Source organism: Megachile rotundata, chromosome 6 (genome assembly GCF_050947335.1).
Source record: "Megachile rotundata isolate GNS110a chromosome 6, iyMegRotu1, whole genome shotgun sequence".
NCBI classification, from domain to species: Eukaryota; Metazoa; Arthropoda; class Insecta; order Hymenoptera; family Megachilidae; genus Megachile; species Megachile rotundata.
Genome location: NC_134988.1, coordinates 16385157 through 16406195, shown reverse-complemented (window position 1 = coordinate 16406195; position 21039 = coordinate 16385157). Strand labels below are relative to the sequence as shown.

Genomic DNA, 21039 nt, shown 5'->3' with positions numbered 1-21039 from the left:
CGTAACGAGAGGGGTAATCGCGCTCCCTAATGATTTCGCCCCAGAGACGTTGCAGATTTCTACACCCGACAAGGGAATAATTTCGGACGATCAGCTTCGAATCTCGAGAACGAGCAGCAGCGTCTTTAAAAGATTTTCTCCGGTGGAAAAGAACGCGAGAAAATCGCGATCCAGTGAAAACGCCCAGAAACACCCGTCGCCACCCAACCTCTCCCATGTTCCGCTTTTGAGTTTCTCTCTCTTTCTCGTCTTCTCTCCGTTCGCCTCGTCTGCTCGACTAGGATCACGGCTGCTGGCCCCGGCCGTTTCACCCACTCAAGTTTTGTCCGAGTGGTTGCGAGCGAGACCCGGAAGCCGCTTCCGAAGGATCAATAATTGGGGCCGACTGCAACCGCCCTTGAAAAGCTATACCCTCTAGGTGGACGTGTGGCGGTTCGTAAAAATGCATGGAGGATTCAAAGGATCGTGTCGCGAGTGGACACGAGAGACTTTAATCGGCCGAGAGTAGCTGTCGAATGAAAAGCTCGCTGATATTTCGGCAATTTTGTTTCGGCAGAAAGTGGGTCTGTATACAAGACCGTATCCGCGGGGATATCTCGAGTTAATGGTGGTCGTTAAAATTGCTCGAGAACAAGGAAAAATCGTTTGAAACGGTATGAAGCACTGGTAAGACTTGTTACACGAGGGAAACAAAAGGAAAGCTATAGCCCCGAAGAGCAATTACTATAATTGCGACCTGGATTGTTCGTCTTTATACTCGTGACGTTGTAACGTCGTCGTTTTCTACGCGTTTAATACGAGTACCGTCGTTGTTTCTCGAGTGACGTAGCGATCTACGTGGAGTGCCCGTTTGCGACCGAACGAACACGTTACGAACGCGTGGACGGAACGATTTAATCGACTGCTGGTCGAGAGATCGACGTGACGCGAATGACGGATATCCGATATATCCGTCGGTACGAGACAGCTCGACATGGCTGCAGCAGGTGCTAGCTCGTGCGTGAAAAAAATCTGTTCGTATCGTTCCAGTTGCACGTACGGTTCTCCGACGGGACCGTGAAGGAAGCCGGAACAACGTTGGGACGTCAAACGCATTCCCCGAAATGCGACTAGAAATTCCAGAGTATTCGATCGCACGTTGCGCCGATGCTCGACAACGTCGTTCCTAATGATTCCAATAACGTCCGATGGAATTAACGCGATTAACGCCAGTGACGATCGCGCTAACGCGGTTCCACAGAGATTTCGCGCGGAACACAAAGGCTACTGCGAGCAGCGGTGCGTGAAAGCGATCAAACAACCGCGCGAAATCACGACCTTGGAACGTGTCACTGCACCTGCAATCGAATAGGCAGAAACAACCGATACGATTAATAATTAAAGTAATAGCCACGGCGACACCAGCGAGAAGGGTGCAGCCGGATTATCGATCGTCGTTCTCAACCCGAACCATCCTCAACCTGAATCTACTGCCTTCCCCACTACGCTCAAACACTGTCGCCGTCCTCTCTTATTGCTTTTATATCGGACGCCTACTTGTCAGAAGGGTGCTCCGAACGAGGGCCTAAAATGCCATTCACCCGGACTTTCTCCTCTCTTCATTTACGAGAGAGGCCGTTTTTGGCGCGTTTGTTTGCAAAAGTGGTTTCTCGTCTCGAAAATGAATCGTCTCGCGCCTCCGCAGTTTGTCCGCTACGACAGGAATTCGTTGCTCCTTTACCGCATTCCGGAAGCGATAGATTCGAACGAACGTCGCCGAGGAAAGAAATATCGATGGCCTTTTTTTATCTTTCGAAACGGTCTACCCTCCGTAAAATCCAGATTCTAAACGTCCTCGAACGACGTTAATTTGTTCTGCTTATTAAACGTTTAACCGACGATTCGCGATGTTGCGTTAATTAGCAACATCGTGCGCCAAGGTACGAAGACGCGAGAGCCTGCTTAAACATTCGAAAGAGCTTATTACTCGATTAAACGTTTCGTCGGACGAAGGCAATCAAGTGTCCGATAACCATTCGCTTCACGACGAAAAGCGCAGCCGTGGCACCACGCCCCGTCGCTCGCACTGCAATCCAGCGGTTTCAAGATCAAACGGTCCCGTCTAAATAGCCCGCAGAGAGAGCACGATTCGCGGTCCCAGTAATTAATATGTAAAACCGCAGAGAAACGTTGCTGGCGAAGGAAACTCGACGGCCGAAAGTCGAGGCAAGAATTAATTACCAACCCAGGTTTCTTCGCCTCTATTTCGATCGAATCAGCTTCGAAACGTCGCGAATCGTTCGAAGAAACCTTTTTCGTTACGACGAATCGATTAAAGCGAGATACACCGTCGAAGGTTCGTTCGAGCGATTCTCGACGCGAAAAAGTTATCGGCATTCAGTTTTTGGATTAGTAGTCCACGTGGCGCGTAAATAACGACCCGTCTCGAATAACACGGGCCGTGTCGCCGATTCGGTTCGTCCGCTATCGAACACGGCGACACCGAGTCTGCGAGCTCGTGTATCGTCGTCCGCTCCTCTTACTTGCTGTACTTACTTTGCGCATCTTCGCGAACTGTGTCGAGAAAAGAGAAAACAGAAGAAAACAAAAGAGAAGAAGGTGAGTAAGAAAGATCGAGTTAGAATGGATGCACGCGTAGAAGACGGTGGACCGAGATACAAAAAGTGTGGTAAAAGACATGCAAGATTCTATGGGTCGGGAGTTGTCGAAGGGGTGTGCGTAAGGGTGGCATGCCTCATTCAGCATTCCTGTGTCTCTGCGCGTGAAAAGAGAAGACCGTCAACATGCATGTACTATAGACGGAAGCATGTACTACCGTTGAATATTTCTGTCGTAAAATATAGAACTATGTAAATCGTAGAGCCTACCGTTTCGTATACCGTTTCGCGATAAAGCGTTTCATAACGGTCGACTAATCGCGGTGACTTTGGGTCGGTCGTTCGTTGTCTCGTTCTCGACGTTAATGGTGTGGCGATCGTGAACGTAATAACGCGATAGAACGTAACTGGGTTAGTTAATCTGATTCCCGGGAAACGGGGAACTAGAGAAACCCGCGTACTCTACGCATCTACGCACGAGCAAATTTAGTGTCTATACTCTAAGTGTCTAGCTATGTCCAGCTAAAATAGCTAGTATTACTAATTTCTCAACTATATGTGGATTATGTCATTTTGGTATGTACCTGGCTCAGGCTTCTAAAGCTACTTGTACTGGCGCTGCGGGCCTGTAAACACAAGTACAGTACAGGTCACCAATCACCACACAACACTGCAGTTGGAAAAGTACAAATAGAGATATGGTATAGAATATATAGATACATGGGATATAGCTGGTTACGATTTAATACGGGCACGTGATAGCGTCCAACATATAGTCCAAAGGTGAGAGTACATATATGGTAGTCTGTGGTAATCTATGAAATACAGAAAGAGTACGCGCATGTAGGTTTGTTAGACGAAAAAACGTCTTCCATCGAGAGATCAGCAGGGAAGGTCCCGATCGCAATCAAATGAAATTCTCCCATGGTTGTACCACGATTCGAACAATGTTCTATTAACTCTTTCGGTGCTAAATAATTTGGACAAACACGCAATTAAATCACAGCGATAGTATTCCGAATATCCAATTTCGCGATGCTTCGTACAGCTCAAAGGGTTAAGGTCGTCGAGGAATATTCTCTCTCCAAACTTCCAGAGCCTCGTCCCATCGAAGCTCCGAGGACATGGCAAGGATATTTTCCAAAGACAGACGTTCCCTGCTGACGTGGAGAGTACGCGAACCGATCTCGTGAAATTTGTCATTTTCGTAAACACGGTATATACATCGTGGTAGTACAGCGTATCAACAGCAGTGCACACCGAACACAGACGACAGCATAGCGTGAGTTCTCAGTGTTGGACAGTTACGAGGCGAGTTTTCGTGTCTTCCGCGGTTACGTGTAGCTCAGATTTCTGTACAACCAAAGCGTTTAGGAAAAGCAAAGAGATAGTATCTCGTGACAAAGTGGAAAGGAAAGGTTCGTGTTGACTCTTCGCCACGGTAACTTTCATTTTGCGGGTAGATTTTCTCGAGGAACGCGTTGTTCGCATGAATCTCGAAGCTCGTACAAAACCTTCTCGAGGTTTTCTCACTGTTCGCCTGCCAGTTAATTTCAATCGCGGCAGTTTCACAGATCCAGTACGCCTCCGTATTCTCGATTAATCCGAACTCGAGTAGCTTCCTAAGATAACGTAGGCTTTGCAGAAAAAAGAAGGGCAACAGTTTCGTTGCCGCGAACTTTTGCGGTTTGCTCAAGAGCCGCTACTGTCGTTTTAATTAGGACTCGGTTTCGTTTGTCAAAGATAACGAGGCGGCACGCGTGGAAATCTCTGACGCATTTGCAAGGGGTAATTATAACCTGATTCGTGTGATCGAACTCTTCTAAACGATACCGATGTTTAAAATATGCCTCATGAAAGTATGAAAGCTCCCCAAAGTGGGCCATCAAAATTTTAGCGTTTGCGTTACGAACAGTGGCAAAGTGTGCAAGGTGAACGAATGCGTTTTCGCGCTCAATTATTCGCTCGTTATGTTTAGTACGCTCTCGCCTGGTTCGTTGCTTCCAAAATACACATTCTGTACTATTAATTCGATCGCGATTCGCGCGTGGAATTCGCAACGAAAGGATCGCGATGAATTCGAAAGAAACGTTAATCGCGTATTTTCGATAAATGGATTTAATTTTCATCGAACGAAGGTTCCGAGGCCTACAGAGATTCGTAGATCATTAAAATTCCGGTCAACCGTAAATGTTCGCTAATTGAATGTTCACCGTGGGAGTAGCGCGACCGACACGCTGAATATTTCCACTGTCGCGCGACCAGTCAAGTGAAAATTTGCAAAACAATCGAGCGACATGGGAGCAATTTACCACACGGTACGTGCCACTCGCCAACGGATCGCTCGCGAACCTCGGTAAATAGCGAAATCTTTAAACCGTGTGTCGTTCTATTTTTACGTGTTACCAGTTCGTTAAAAATTAACGTGTCAAGTGTCTCGAACGAGCGAGTACGTGTGCGACGAGTCGCGAATAGAGTTTCTAGTAGCAGATAACAGGGACGACAGGTAACGTACAGCTCGCAAAACGGTTTGGTTAACGCAAACGAGCTACGATAAAGCTGCCTTGCATCGAGATACGCGTTTGCTTTGCGCGTTGTCGAAGGCTTAACCGGATTATTATTTTCCGGAGATTACGATGGGAGCCAGGGGAAAAGCGTGTCGTGTAAGTGGTGAGAGAATATCTAAAATGGATCTGAGACTGCTCGAATTTCGTCCGCAAAAAGGACGCGTTCAACGCGAGGACGTCTTTTTTCGTAGCGGGAGTTCTCCTTTCGATAATTACTTGGCATGATGCAGCCAGTTGTCGATGGCCACTTAATTAGCCGCAGGAACGAGGAACGGAAAAAGACCAAGCGGGAGGACGTTCGAACAATGAGATGGAAAAAATTCGTCGTCCGGTAAAGGCGGATTTAATTTCCGTTCCCGTGGTAGGGCATAAGCTCGTAACGAATTTTCTTATCGTTCTTACGGTTGCTTTTTGCCAGTGTCTATTGGTTGCGGTTGCGCTCCGAAAGATTGACTGTAAACCACCGTTTGACCGTGCCAGAGACGACGATGTTCGATAACTTTTTACGAATTTTCTCCCAATTTTTCGTCCAATCGAGCAACCGAAGCTTGCCAGCTTTTTTTCTTACATTTATCGCGATATTTTTACAGCGATTCGAACCGCGTAGAAAAAAGGACAAGGTTGACTTCTTGCTTCGAAAAAATACGTGATAGGTGATTCAGTGGAAGTAGCTAAGATTCTCTTAATGGAAAAAAAGGGATCCTTTGGTATACCCGAGAGAAGAGCGAGTAGAAGATCACCTGGCGCCGTAAAAGCTCTCTAAAAGCTCCCATGAATAGCACCGATTTAACTCGCCAAGAATAGTCTTCCTTCTGAGCGCGAAATGTTCTCGAACGCCCCTTTTTTGGACGTGAAAGTACAACGTAACATTTGAGTTCATCGCTCATCTTTTAACCGAGAACTTATGCAAAAAGTGAAATACGTTACTATGCAAAAACCTGTATCTCGTTAAACGCGTTTAGAATCTTTATTAGTACGCACATTGAGCGTACAATTCTCTTTGTAAGTGTAACATACCACACGTCGTCAATCTGTCCGGCGACGAACGAGATTCATGCGAACATTTATCGATTCAAGCGTTTATTCGAGTACTTATTCATGGATGCTTCGGCTATCCATGATTGTTGCTTTTTAAAACAGCGAGATTGTACGATTCGCGATGGAATCATTGCAACGGTATGCTTCTGTATCATAGGGGAATAATAAAAGGTGACACGTGTCCAGATAATACCATCGAGAGGATTAAAGAAAGATATCTATCGAACAATTATAGCGGGAAAAATGTTAAAGTTGAGACCTGATCTGTATAGAAAAAAGTTGTCAGTCTTTGTCTCGCGAACCGTTCAGGATCACGAAATAATCCTAGTCGATCGACGATATCGAATAAAAAAAACGATGCTCGAATTGATCTGTACGAATAAGATTTCGTCGATGTTACCTTGCTCCTGTTTCGTGGCGCGAAGTCTTCTTTGCTGGCCTTCCGTCGCTTATCCTTAAGGATCATTCTCGCCGCGGCGAACGCCATTCTGTCGACGCACTTTCTTTTCGTTTCGTTTCTCTGTTTGGCAGCTTCGTCGGATCCGACGAGAAGAATACGAGCGCGCACACACAATCAACCACAGCCTAGCAGGAAATTGCTGGTAATTCGCGATTCGGTATTCGCGAAATGAACTAATGTAGACTATTATTGCTTCTCGATCACACGGATTATCGTTGAATTACGAACGGGCAACTCGCGACTACGATTTGATCGATGCGCTTACGTACGAACATACGTATACGTTTGTAATTACGGTTAACGTATCGTGTAAATTGAAATCACGCGACGCTACTTTTGTACTACGAAATAACTACGACTCTTCTTTGCCCCTCTTATTATCACTTGACTAGAATTAATATTGACGTCGTCTATTCTGGCCGCCGCCTCCGTCGTTGATTCTTCTACTTGCTCGGCCCGCGTTTCCCTTCGCCCGCTTCGCGACCGAAAAGACGAGATCGTTGAACACCGTCGATTATGATTTTCAGAATAAACACAGCCAATGGTTGTCCGCGGATTGACTAGACTCCGTTTCCTCGTTTCCCAAGTTTTCTCGTGATATCGACACCGTGGACGAGCGACGTTTGACGTCGCCGTTGGTATCTCTTTGTTCCTCTCGCTTCTGGTGTGTAGCTCGATGACGGGCTCTCGCGAAAGCTCGACGAGGACATTTGCCTGTCGCTATGTCACCGTTATTTCCGCTGGATTCTTCGTCCTCGACGTTTCTCGATAAATACAACGTTCCCTCTTATTCTCTCCTCTTTCCTTTTGTTGCGAGCTCGTCCGTTGTTATACGCTCCTTCAAACGACTACATTCCAAGCGACGCTAGCCGCGGCTGATGCTTCTTCATGGCTCGATCGATCGATCATTAGTTGCTGCAATAATGGCCATGGATCTAAAAAGAAACGGACTCGTTCACGGACCGGATCGATTCCGTTTGGTTAACGGTGTTTCCAAGCTCGCCATCCTACTCGACGTTAATTTCCTCGATTATCGCGATTTTTCTTTCCACCTTTGATCTGTTACCAGTACGCACTTTCTTTCGACACGAGAGAACGGAGCGAAGATTTTCGCACTCCCGGTGTTGTTCGCTTTTCTCCGGCCGAGAAAAAAACATTGAAATCGTGATAGAAGGAAAACGCGAAAACTCTAGGTTTGGAGTATGCTTTGAAGAGGAGTCGACGAGCCTCGTTGAAGAGGACGAGAAGGAAGGTAAAATGAACTCCGTTTGCGCCTGGTCTCAGCGCGAAACTTTTTCTAATTAAATTCGCTCGCTCGACGCCTCGATAGATTTTTGCGAAGGAAAACAAATCGACGAGAGCTAGAACGAGTCGTTTTCGCGCTTCTACGCTTTAGCGTAGTTTCGCGCAGGAAACGAAATGTTCGAGTGAGAAACGAGCCTCTTGCATTCCCCCGTTTCAAATAATTCACCGCAACGTCTGCACGGGTTCCGGGTTTCTCGCTCGAAACGTTATTTCGCAATTTACCCGTCCAACGAGTTACAAAATAATTCAATTTGCACGTTAATAGCTCCGCCGCTCTGTGTCCTGTTTAATTTAGCACCGCCTCGAATTTGTCGGATAAGAGGCGCTATAGAAAAATTACTATCGTTATTCTTCCCTTCCCTGTCGAAAATTTTCGGCCAATAAGGGACGCGCACGAAGGGACTTGCTCAACGTTTGACCAGAAACGTCTAACGAGACACGGTCCGTTGTAACGAGACGAAAATTCGCATTTCGAGCGGAACGCGTCGGGAAAATGGAGGAAGTTTAAATCGATGCAACGGACCGTGTTATTCGAGTCCGAAATACTAACGGACAATGCCGACGAATCGCTTTGCGTTGAAAAGCGTCGCGCTCGAAGCTGTCCCGTGAAACGATATGTCCGGCTGAAATTAAACTTTTACTGGCTCAGAGTGCACGATATCGGATGCGCAGACATGGCTCGGTAATAAAGCTTTTAAAAAGTATGCACGATAATACGGACGTCAACTAAGGGGACTAGAGATAAAAAATTATTCGAGCGTGTTGTTACAGGTTGCTTTCGAGGCGTGGCCGCGTACGTACGCCTCGATCTACTTAATCGATTCTGCAGAAAACCGCGGGAGAAGCTGTCGATGTTGAAAAAGATACATGTTGCGAAATAACTAACGAGTTTTATAGTCCCGGTGAAAGATCGCGTACTCGATACTCGTTTAATTAGCGGTCATTCGATTTTCCCGGTTCTCGTGTAACGTTTAAATAAATTACACGCTCTATCGATCGAAATGTTGTAATCTAAAATCAGACACACGCGAATATCTAGGTATTTCCACGAACGGTATCTGACCTGACTTCCATCGCGGATGGCACACCTATGCGGATAATATGCACAACATTTTTGTGTCGCGACGAACGCGGAGCAACGTTTTCAATCAACGATTTGCGCGCTCGAGTTTCCCGTCGTTTCCTTACCTAAAGAAGATATTCGATTTTCCTCGATCGGGCTTAGCCACGGTAACGATAGTTCGAACGACAGGAGTAATAACGTCGATAAGAGCATCCCATCGAAACTCGAATGAGATTTTCCGAGGAGCAGTTTCATTGAAAAATTGCAATTTCTACCCTGTCCAGGGCTAACAGCCTCTCGTCGAGCGGCGGATTTAATCGGGCATGCGTGTATCGACCGTTCTGAAATCATTCTTCTCTTGAAATTAAAATATCGGATTTCGTCCTCCTGTGTTACGAGGTAATATTTCCTTCCGATCCATTGCCGATCTTTCGTGCCTCGAAATCGCGTCACGAGCTCGTCCCGTTCCGTCGGATCACGTCCACGAGAACGCTACAATCGGAGCGAGCGAGCCCGACACGATAAATGCGGTCGACCAACCGCGAAATCGGATCGTCGATAACGAACTCCTGGAGGAGATGGTCCTGCGGAAATTCAGGAGATTATGCGGATATCGAGAAGACTCGTTTTCGCCGATGAGAAGTTTGTCCGTGTAAAAGAACGACGCGTTCTAACAGGCAAGATTAATCTGAAGTTTGGCCTACTTCGAGGAGAACAACGCCACGGGAGTTCCTTATAGGAAGACACCGATTTAAGGCTGATCGCGCGGATTCTGGTAAACATGATCGACAGGCAAATTTTTCACGCCGGACTGTGTGATTTACCGTTTCGAAACTTTCGAAAGCTCCCAAAGAGGGGCAATGCCAACGAGAATTTAAAGTTCGTATCGAGGGCCACGTATCTCGACGAGGATCTAACGAAAACTTATTCGCGCGTTATCTCGTCACAGCGAATTTGCGATGGCTTGCTAAGCCAGTCACGATTCCCTCGTTACAGACGTATGTGTTACGTCTCGACGACCGTGGCGTCGGCCTCGCCCTCTGCTGCTACTTAAAACTCGATTAACCCTTTCGATAGTACGCGTCACTATACTGGCTTCCCGCTAAACGATCATTCGAGACGAAACGTCGTGCTGGCCTTGTATCTCCTTTGTCTAATTGATGTACCAACGTTTGTACCGTGAATTATACTGCCTGTAGTCCGAAGCGGTGGGCGTGTTTATGTATCGACGGAAAGCGTTTCGTGGCTCAAAGTTACGCGTACAGTTAGTCCAAAGGATTAAACGAGTATCGATGTAACATCGAGGGGACGAGAAGCCACGGAAGCCGGATTAATGCCTGTGGTGGTCACGCGCGTTTAAGAACTAGTTTCTGGCGAAAGAAGAGTATTCGACCTGGTGATAAGTTCTATTACATCACGAACGACGGTCGAGATCGCGGGTGCATCGTTGGCAAAACACGGTTGTACGATGTGCATTATCCGGCACGAAGAACATAAATCAATCGGCATAAAAAGGGAATCGAAGGCGACGTTTAATGAGCGGTGTTCGGTTCGTTACGCGGGCGTCGCGTCGTCCGTGTGTGTCTGGCCGTTGCCGATGCAACGGACGAGCGTGTATGCTCGTCGCTGGTATGCAGAGAAACGAAGTCACTGGGCTATCGATGGTGTGGCTAGTTGTTTAGGTTAACAGCCCCTAGTCACGCATTAGCGAACGGATCGCTATACCGTTCACCCTCAGGACACACGTCCGCCCTCTGTCCTTTCCTTCGACTCGCTTTATCGTTCGCTTGCTGCGTGGCTTGTCTGTTACGCTGTGTCCCTGATTTCGATCCGCAGTCTCTCGGCCGAGTAAAATTACCAGATACTGGCCTGTTCGAGAAAATCACTTGGCCCGATAATCTTTGACGTTATCCTCCTCTGGGGATACGATTGAAACGAATTGGCCAATTCGGTCCACTTTTTTTTCTCCTCGATGCTCGGGAATCAGTGCTTCCGAGGAAAATTTGTTGCCGGATAATGTCACGGTTTTTTTACCGCGCCTTTATTTTTATGTTCCACCGTATCTGATTACGCGACGCTCGTTTGCATAATTATCCCATAAATATAACGCGAACGCTCGGTTCGAATATCGTAAAGAATCTTTCTTTCTTCTCGACGTCAAACTTCTGGATTTATTCCGCAAGTTTCGTGCCAGACAGGTTAGCACGATTCAATACCCCATTGGGCAATTATTTTGTTACCCCGAGCGATCGCTTTCCGTGGCCAGCTAAAGCGTGCCTCAAAGAGTATTATCCGCATGATGGAACGATGCTTCGACGAAAGAGCAACGACCATGCGTTGCTTCGATCAAACGTCGCGACGCGTAAAGCGTCGAACGTCTTAACTCGGAAGAAGATGTAACGCTAAATCGATGGAAAAGAGAACGTGCATCTCGTTTCTCTTCGGTAGAAGGGTACGCAAGCGTGTCGAGATAAATTTCTGTCCGAAGAGAATTCCAATTTTCCAGGGAAATCGAGTGCGTTCCGCTCGAGGATTTCCGCTAAGTCGATGATTAATAATCGAAACGACAAATCAGAAACGAACCACTCGACGCCGCTTAGCGTCCATATTTCATCGAATCTGTCTTCCGGTTTCTCGGGAATCTTGGCTGTAGGCTGAGTTCTCGGTATCTTCGCATCAATTTCAGATATTGCAAGGCGGTTACGCAAACTTTCGATACGAGTTAATTCACGCTGTCTTTATATCTCGACGTTTCGCATCCGAACGCAAATAATCATTAACGTCCGTAATCCTGCGCGTTCGCGAGCTGGATAGACATCCGAAAGGAATCTTTCCGAAAATCGTGTCTTCCCCGCGTCCCGTTCCATCTTTGTTACTCTCGTGGGAACTTGGTGTGGAGGTAGTATTGATCACTCCCATGCTGCGCCCACCTCCACCCTCTACGTCCTCCGACCTCTGTTTTCCATCCTCCGTTCTGCATCCTCCGTCCTTTATCCTGCACCCTCTTCAATCCAACGTCCTCCGCTTTTCATCTTTCTGGCCGTATCCTGCAGCCTGCACCGAGCGTCGTTCGCGACAGTGTCACGAAGCAGAATCTTACGTGATTATCGGCTAACGGCAACCAGTTTTCACGGTAAATTGCAGTTTTGGCTCCAGACGTCCGATAGGTCAAAATCGGTGACAGGAAAATTAACGCGGGGGATGTTTACTCGTTTGCACGCTTTTTGATCACGGAGAGGGTTTCAAAGATATTAACCGACGTTGGCAAAGGCTGTCCTGTGAAAAAATTTGCTAATCCCAAGTTGAATGGTTGACAACGCAAGCAGAAATCCGCTTGCTCGGGTTTTTCGTAAGCCGTTCCTCGGCGTTCTGTAGCCGACGGTGGGCGCTAATTCCCTTTTTTCAACAAAAATTTTCACGAGAACTTGAATCGCTTCTATTCTTCGCGAATGTGAGAACAAGACTTAAATGCTTCGAAGCGACGAAGATTATTCGCGCTGTAACCGATATACCTACCGTTGATGGACGATATCGTTGTTCCGCGGCCCAAACGCGAGATTTATGAGGCGGATTCGTAACTCGGCGAACAAAGGGGAAAATGTACCGTTCCTCTTTTTAAACGCTCGTTCCCTGGGCCCGTTACGCTACCGTTGTTTTAGCGAGTTAGTTCGAGGACGTAGGAAATACTCGTGGGTTGGTCGCGACGAATAGCTGATTTATGGAAACCGTCAACGGGAAAGGATCCGGAGAAGCGTTTCGACGCCGACGATGCTGGAGCGCGGCCAACGTTGGGACGTAAAATTTTCGCGTTACGTATTACCGTGTTACGCAAACGATCCGCCCGTGCACGTCGAAAGAGATCGCCGCGATTGACGCGTGTTTTACGAATAAATTCCCCGGAACAGGAAACGTCCAATGTTCCGAAAATGAAAAACATTTACGCGGAATGGAACGTAGAAACCGATTCGTTCGCGAAATACAACAATTACGCAGTGGTATCTTGGACGAAGGCAGTGCACCTGTTGCCACTGACAATAAAATTTCTCGTTCGCGCCTTGTTTTAATAGCGGAAGACAATGGCGAATCTCTACCTGAACGAAGCGACTCGCTATACGGTATTCGAAACCGCGTTAAATTTGCGTTCAACAACGGCATAGTCTTTCCACGAGGAGCAATTAACTGGCCGTTCGAATTCTTCGTTTAATGCGTTCACCGACTCGATCCCTCGCGAGGCTATCTCTCGAACGATTACGTTTTCTTTTCAAACTATTTACCGAACAAATTCACAGGAAAAAAGCCCGCGTGCACGCGTGTAAATGTGTGCGTGCGCGTGCGTAGCATCCAGGTTCACGTCCTACTTACGATATCGAACTGCAGGAGGGTAGGGCAACCCACCGAAAACGTACCGTCGTTCGCTATTTACCCGCGAACCCTCAAAAGATCGCTTTTTTCACGCTTTGACCGCTCGTCAAAGGAACGAGTTAGGAGGAGGAAAAAAAAGGTGCCAAGAACCGTTCGAGGATTCAAGTACCAGCGAGCAACAGATTACCGCGGTCTGAACGAGCGTATTCGAGATTAATTACGATAATGAGCACGAATCTGCCCCGATCGACGATCTCGTGGTTGTTGGAAAAAAGTAATTTCGTAATGCCTCCGGTGGCGGAAAATTGCGGCGGGTTACGCGCTCGAAGAATAAAAGGCTCGAGAATGGTCGGTGAAGAAGTAATCGAAATAATTGCACCAATTAGCGGTAGGCTCATCCCAGCGGCGTAATGCTTCTGCCTCGAAGGAATTCCTCGTCGACGGAGCGAGGAAAAGAAAAGAGGTAGTTGAACGATGGCCAAGTGGAACTGTATGGTCATTCAGGATCCAGAAAGGAACCCTGTAATCGTCTGGAACATAATGCTAAGGGTTGCAACGCACGAGCACACGGTAACTCTGAAAGACGCTGCTTCCACGAGCTCGTCCATTTACGAAATTGGGACGTAAAGAAACGCTTTCGTCGAGAATATAGTCTCCCGTAGTTATCGGTTCGTTGTCGGCCGTTTTCCGAACGGATACTCAACGACAACCGGGAATAATTTGCGAGTCACGATCATTGCGGTCGCGTCGACCGTATCGATCTCGATTACGCCGAAAATCCGGACGTCTACTCGCGTGACCGAGCGATGGAGAGCTTACGAGCGACGCGGAAGCGGAAGAATCGGGGGAGAAACGGTGAGAGGTCCGAAGACGGTGCAGACAACGAACGGAAGAGCAGGCAGGAAACGAAGGGAGGAACAAGAAGGATCGCTGCTAGGAAGCACGATTGTCGCGGTTATCGCTCGAATAAATCGAGCCTATTTTGAACCGAGCACGGCTAATAGTTTCTGCGAGCCATAAACGTTCGAGAGAGGTGCTCATTTGTCCTGACGACCTTCGCATTGTCCTCCTTCGACGACCAAAAGAATATCTTTGAAACTGTTGGTACATCGGGTCTCCCCGGAGTCTCCAAGTTCTCTTAAAAAGAACCTCGCTGCTCGTTTATTACGCGCGTTCTATCGGAGCACCATTAAATCTCGAATAGCTCGAGTATCGGGAAGAACGTAACTTTGGAAACGATGGGAGAGGGAATTATTGAAAAAGTCCATTTTGCCTGCATCGATCTTCCCATCGAAGACTTTCCGTCGCGTCATTTAATTCTTGCAGGGAAATTGTCGTTGAAAATTCAATCTCGTATCTTTGAAGCGCTGTTCCTTTTTCTCTATAAAAAGCACCGAAGCTCTATCTCTCGATCCCGTGAGCCGAGAGCAAAGTGGAAGCACCTCTGCGATCGTTCGGTGAAATATCATCGGGGTTTCTCGAGTGGCTCGTCCTGGCGGTATCATTCTGCCGATATTTCGACGAGAATCCGCGCATCGTCGACGTAATGATTTTACGCGAGTATCGTTCGTCGACGTTCCTCGAACTATAGCGACGACTGTCACGGTTAAAAAAGCTATACGTATTGCGAGATAAATGGAACGACCGCGAATATTTCCCGATATCGTGCACACTCGGGATGTCTGTTTCGAAGCGAATCGTTTCGTCTCGCCACACGCGTGGGCAGTTAAACTTACAAAAACGGACGATTGTTCAAATCACGCGACTATCCCTTCGACTTTCGCATGTTTTGCATTAGGGTCGAATACCTTAAGACGCGATCAATGGCCTTCGCTCTCGCATAGGTACGTCACGGTTTTCGAATACTATCCCCTTGGATCTCCACGCTGGATAATTACGACGAGTTTCGGATCGCGAATGCTTGTCATTACCCTCTGGTTACTTCCGAGATAAAAACGTTAACAAAGCTTTGTGATTGACTCGCGTTTTCAAAATGATAACTTTGAGGGAATTATTTGAAGGATTTATGCTTTACTAACACTCGACACGCAATACCCGTATTAATTACTATAATTTATCGTACCCGCAACAGGTTTGATTAGCGACCGGTTGACATTCTAGATGGCTTCCTTGAAACAATGTTCGCGATTACCATCTTTGTGCGTGAAAATTCCGAGAACACGTCAGGCAAATGCGACACGATAAGATTAACTAATGCCCATAGTCGTTTCATAACTTTCCGGGCTTCCATAATCCTCTTATCGATTCGACGTGCGAAATGAGAGTATAACATGATTCTCGATTAACCCGTTGACTACCTAAGGGATCGTTCGCGTTACGAGTGGAATTATTCATTCGAAAGTAGTCGGGTCCTCTTTTTCATCTTACATCCTTTGTCCAAGAGTAAAGTACCCTCGGTCGGGGAATCGGATCCCGTGGTATTAAAGCCCCGAACCACGAATTTATTGTGCGAGAAACAAAACAGCGAAACGACACGAAATGCTCGTACGTTCCACTTTCCCAACGCTCAAACGTTCCGATGGCTGTTACGAGCGCAAAGTTGAAAAGGCACCGTATCAATCTCGGGCAGTCGCGGTTTATCGTGTCCGTGCAGGAACGTCGGTGTTCCCTCGAATAGCGAACGCATAATATCGTGATGCATCCAGCTATTAAACGGACCCCGGAGCCGTGTTTGTTTTGAACCGCCACGTCGCGTCGGTTCCATCGGCGATTGTCAAACAGCCCTGGCGTACTGGCAACAAATCAGTGCAGAACACGTTCAAACGCTTTACGATTGAATGTGTTCGGTCGAGAGGTAATTACCTGCACACTGTAAAACGACGAACGTGCGGAATGCTTAAACGCGCAGCGACTAAATAGACCGCACGAGACATCTCTCGTAGGTGCTCGTCACGCGTGGAAACACCATTAATAAACGGTTAAGTAATTGAACTTAACGGCAACATTGGCCTGGACGATCGATCGTATCTGTCTAAAAATTTTGGGTGGGAAAGGTGGGAAAATGAAATTCAGTCTGATCTCTTTCTCGGAACCTGGACCGAGAAAATGCCCGTCGTGTCACGCCGAAGATTGAGAGGAAAGGATTCGAACAGCTTCGGTTAGTATTTATCAGCGACGCACGTGGTCATTTCCAGCAGCATCCTCCAAGGAGCAGCTTGACCTTACGTAACACTCCACGCGACGTGCAACATGAATATTCTACTGGTCGACGTACACGGGGTACGGACGAAAGAACACCCTGGGAATTTCGAAGGCTGGGAAAGAGTATTCCAGGCATGCAGAGCACTGGATTTCGATCCCACGAGAGATTGTAGCCATTACGTGTAGCGACTAATAGTTCCATAATTAAGTGGGTGATTCTTCGAAAAACGAAAGGCCGTTTGCTGGGTGTGTTATGTCATTAAGGAAGTTTAGCTCGTTACTCGTGTATCACGTGTCGCGTTTGCAGCACAGAAAACAAGAAGCGCACGTAAAATCGTTAAACTCGAGAACTGTGCGGAAGAGAAAATTTCCTTGGAAACTAAACGTTTTAGAACGAAATTTCACAGCAGTGTAGTTGAAGACGAGCGACAAGTTTTTGGTGGTGTTCCGTAAGGTCTCGAGAAATCTTGAAAGATTCGAAATTTGTCGAGAGACGGAGGAGCAAGTGGTACGAGTCAACGATTTACGCGAGGAGTACAATTACCGAACGACACAGGCAGCGTGCAGTAAGTGTTCTCGACGAACGATAGGCACAGCCTTTTCACCGAGAGGCTTAGTCGCGAAAAAGACGCTCTGAGGAAATCTATTTCCTGCTTAGCGAAAAGAGACAGAGAAGAAACGTTGCTTCGTAAACGGTGTTGGAAACGTGACGATTCGTTCCGATAAAAAACGATTCCACTCGAAAGAACTGCAAACACTTCCACCCCTGGAAACATTCGGAAGCTGGTGATTTCACGAAATAGCACCACGGTACCCGCCATTTTTGACATAATCACTGTAACTGCCGGCGGATGAGTTCCCCGTGTTAATCTTGTTCACGCACCTCCTCGGTAATCCGATCCTCTCCTCGTTGTACGTCGACTAGGTATCGAGAAAGAAATTATCTAACGAAATCCAAGACCGAGGAAACTTCTTCCAAGAGAAATGGACGGCGCGTGTCAACGGGTGAGATAAGACTGAAGAGGATTTCTCGAGGGGCGAAGCAGAAAGGATCGTAGAAAAAGGTACGGGGAAGGAAAAGAACGCGTTAAGAAAAAAGGGGTGAAAGTGGAGAAAGTGGTTTCACAGAAGGGGAGGAAAAAAGTAACCGCTTACGGACTTACGTGTTCGATGGTGGGCAGATGGGCCGTGACTGACACCCCCGGTGCCGCCACGCGCCCCTCGCGCACCGAGTCTGCGATTTCCAGGACAACGCGCAGGCTCGAAGCCCCGCTAGACCGCCACGATCAGAGCTTCTCCGGAGCTTGTTCGGACCCCCGAGAGCATCATCCGTGTCGCTTTACCGAACCAACGACCAATGTGTTCCAACGTCTCCTACGTTCGCGTATGCCATAATTAGGGTGAATGTCTTTTCGCTAACTTCCCACCCCATCTTCGCCAGTCGTCCGGAAAGCAGATCGTTACGTCGGGATTTTGGCTCTTCCTAAGCGTGTTCCTTCGAACGTTGTCTTCGTCGAATCGTCTAATCTTCAATCGATTAGGTGAAAATAATCGAAATCCAAATATCGAATGGTCCAACGAGTAGTCGTGCTTAAGCCGTGTACGAAATTACGGTACTACGATATTAGACCTCGATACCAGAGCTCGTACGATGAGATTTCTTGCGCCTCGATTCGAACTTTTTCAAGATTCACCGACGTAAAAACGCGCGGTAATGTCTCTGTTCCGATCGATCGTTCCAAACCACCAACTGCCATTGTGGTTTTGCCCGGCAATCGTGTTCCACGAGATCGTAGAGACGGTGTACTTGACCGAGCTCTCGTTCTTCCGGTTGATTTCTGTTCGAAATTCTGATTTCCCGAAAATGCGGCCACTGACAGCGACTCGAAGCGTGTTCCTTTGCGAGCACGTGATTCACTGACGAGCAGTTGCGTGCGATCGTATAGGCTCCTCCTTTCGGTATCTTTATACGGTCTTCTAGATCGATACGATCGATTCATCGTATCAGCCTGAAGGCAATTAAAAAGTTGCCAGAAAAGATAATCCGTGGGACTCGAGAACAAGTTACAAGCGAGCGAGCGAGAGCCACGATATTTGTAGCTTTATAATTTCGCGCCCTTGCTAAGTTTAATTACTGTTACTAATAAACGGCTCGAGCCGTCCTCGGGTCTAAATCTTCCACGTAACTCAAGGAGGGGGTGGTGTATGACTAAGGGATCCGTCGCAGCAAGAATTATGGCGTCTTATAATTTCGAGAACCGGAGAACGGAGTTTGCGTACTTAACAAGCCTCCGTTCTACTCGGTAAGCCTACCTTTGCGTGTCTTGTTTTTAATAAAGTATTCAAACGTCGTCTCGTGGAACCTTTAGCCGCAACGTTTAAACGAATCTGTGGCAAGCGTTTTTTTCCCTTCCCCGATTCGTTCTCGTCGCTGCTTCACAAAGAACATCGGTGAAAACTAAAACAAAACGTGTACCGAATAGTCGCGTTGACTGTCAAAGGACCGGTCGCGTTAGCGGACCGTCTTTCAGGTCTGGCGAGGCTTTTGTGCAACTTCCTTTAGAAACTATTGACAGGTGCCACGAGCGCGTTTGCCTGACGTGCATTACACAAACGATTTCGAAGAGCCGTGAAGCTTTCCAATGCCATTATTCTCCAACGCGAAACAAAATATCTTTCGATATCCTTTTTCCTGTAACGAAACGCAGAAACATACCGCGCTCACCTAAACGTCACTCGACCTGCTACAATTTCTAAAGCACTCGTTTCTGTTCTACATTGCACAAGTTCGTGGTTTAGCTAACTCGTGAATATAACTTTCTCGATAAAATTTATCGCTCGAGTAAGCGCTCGATTTCTATGGAGAATCAACCCTTGCAGCTATTCTTCGAAAAACGAGTGAACGTGTCGCGTTTTATTTGGGAAATTGAAGGGCAAGGAAGCAGAGCAAAGAGGCTGGCGGTGAACATTTCATTTCCTCTAAAACGGCTCGTATAGCATCTCCTGACCTTGATTAAAGAGAAGTAAAGCAGACAGCTTGGAGAGCATTGCGCTCGGAGATAATCTGACCAGAGTGCTTGCTCGCTCCTTTCGAAACGCTTCTCCGAGCGCATCTCCAAACACTCGTCGCCTATTTCGTGAGAAACATCGAAGTCTCTTCGACCTTTCATCTCGACTATTAAAATAGAGACATTTGCATGAAACATCGCGTCGGAGAAACTTATCGATTTTTCGAGACAGCGAAATTCTATTTCCAGTCTTTCCGAGCACGTTGTCGCGGTGTTAAGTCACTAAACGACCGATACACTGCTTCATGTAAATCGCGAGATCGTAATGAAACATTTATGCGTCGTTTACGAATCGTTCGTCGGAGATGCGCTTATTATATTTTCATAAGGCGTGGCCACAGCTCCGCCAGCAGAACTTTCGACGACAGTTCTCATAAATTAGTCCCGGAGTGCCATTAAAAGTTGAACGTTTACTCAGTTAGGAAAATACTTTCGGAGAACACTTTTTCGTTCTGTTCTCGGAACGCGGGGGTTCGGCTTAAAATCTTAACCACGGCTGTTTTTACGATTTTTCAACAAGATTACGGCGATTCGTGAGAGGTATTAAAATGCCGCGCGGCAGCGGTATCATGAACTCTTTCAATGGATTGAAAAATGGCTACCGCTCCGAACGACCTCGTTATCGAAGAGAATAAAATTCCAGCCTTCTTTCTGCTATCGAACTCGAGAGAGTAATACAATCTTACCATCGTTGTTTCCGATCAGAAAACAGGAAATGCACGTGGACGATACCTTTGGAACGGAAAAAAAGAGCGAAAGACAAGACCTAACGGAAGATACGATATTTTTAACGACAGCTCCTTTGTTCGCAATCGATACATTAATATTCACCATGAAGCGGTTGTATGAAACCCTGTGTAAGTAACTGCACGAGTTGAAAAATGGTCCGTGTCCTCGTTTTCGCCAAGTAGAGCCAAGGGTAATCGCTCTCTCGATCACTCGATGTCAGAACCACTAGCAACCTTCTGTTCGCTAAACGAATGTTCAAAGGTAACGTTCTACCGGATGAAACGTAATCGACTCTCATTTACTGCACCATATTTTGTACCTAACTTACATTCTAAACGACTATTTACTCTACTTGTACATAACGGTTGGAGCGAAGAACCGTTGATAAATTGAAAGCGAGATACGCAGAGAAAGGTTTATGACCGACGAAGGACAGCTCCGGTTATTAACTCGCTAGCGAGTTACAAAAAAGCTTGTAATTTACAACTCCTCAGATTTTCTTCGGGACACCGACTAAGAAATTTTGGAGACGCACGATTATCTGAGTGGAATTCGGTGATAATTCGAGGCGGAGTAAACGGTAGAGATTCCTCGTGAATTCTAATTGGCCGTTCGAACGACACCCTTGGAAATTCTGTGCATGTTGAACGCGCAGCTTTCCAATAACCCCGCTGCCAGCTGTAACGGA

General features: G+C 47.0%; 1 protein-coding gene across 4 annotated transcripts in view; it reads right to left on the bottom strand.

Annotated features, from left to right (window-relative positions):
* LOC100884116 (neo-calmodulin) overlaps positions 1-21039 on the bottom strand; it is a 59063-nt gene that overhangs the window by 21465 nt on the left and 16559 nt on the right. Inside the window, exons 1-3 of one of the 4 annotated variants that reach the window (XM_076532588.1) lie at positions 17718-17773; positions 6603-7597; positions 3182-3223 (exon numbers count right to left, since the gene is read on the bottom strand). The exons of 2 other annotated variants lie outside the window; for them this stretch is intronic. In XM_076532588.1, the coding sequence (XP_076388703.1) occupies positions 3182-3223; positions 6603-6689 (129 nt within the window). In that variant the 5' untranslated portion in view covers positions 6690-7597; positions 17718-17773. Of the gene's footprint in view, positions 1-3181; positions 3224-6602; positions 7598-17717; positions 17774-21039 lie in introns of those variants that run through there. One more of the 4 variants, XM_076532589.1, reaches the window with a different exon arrangement.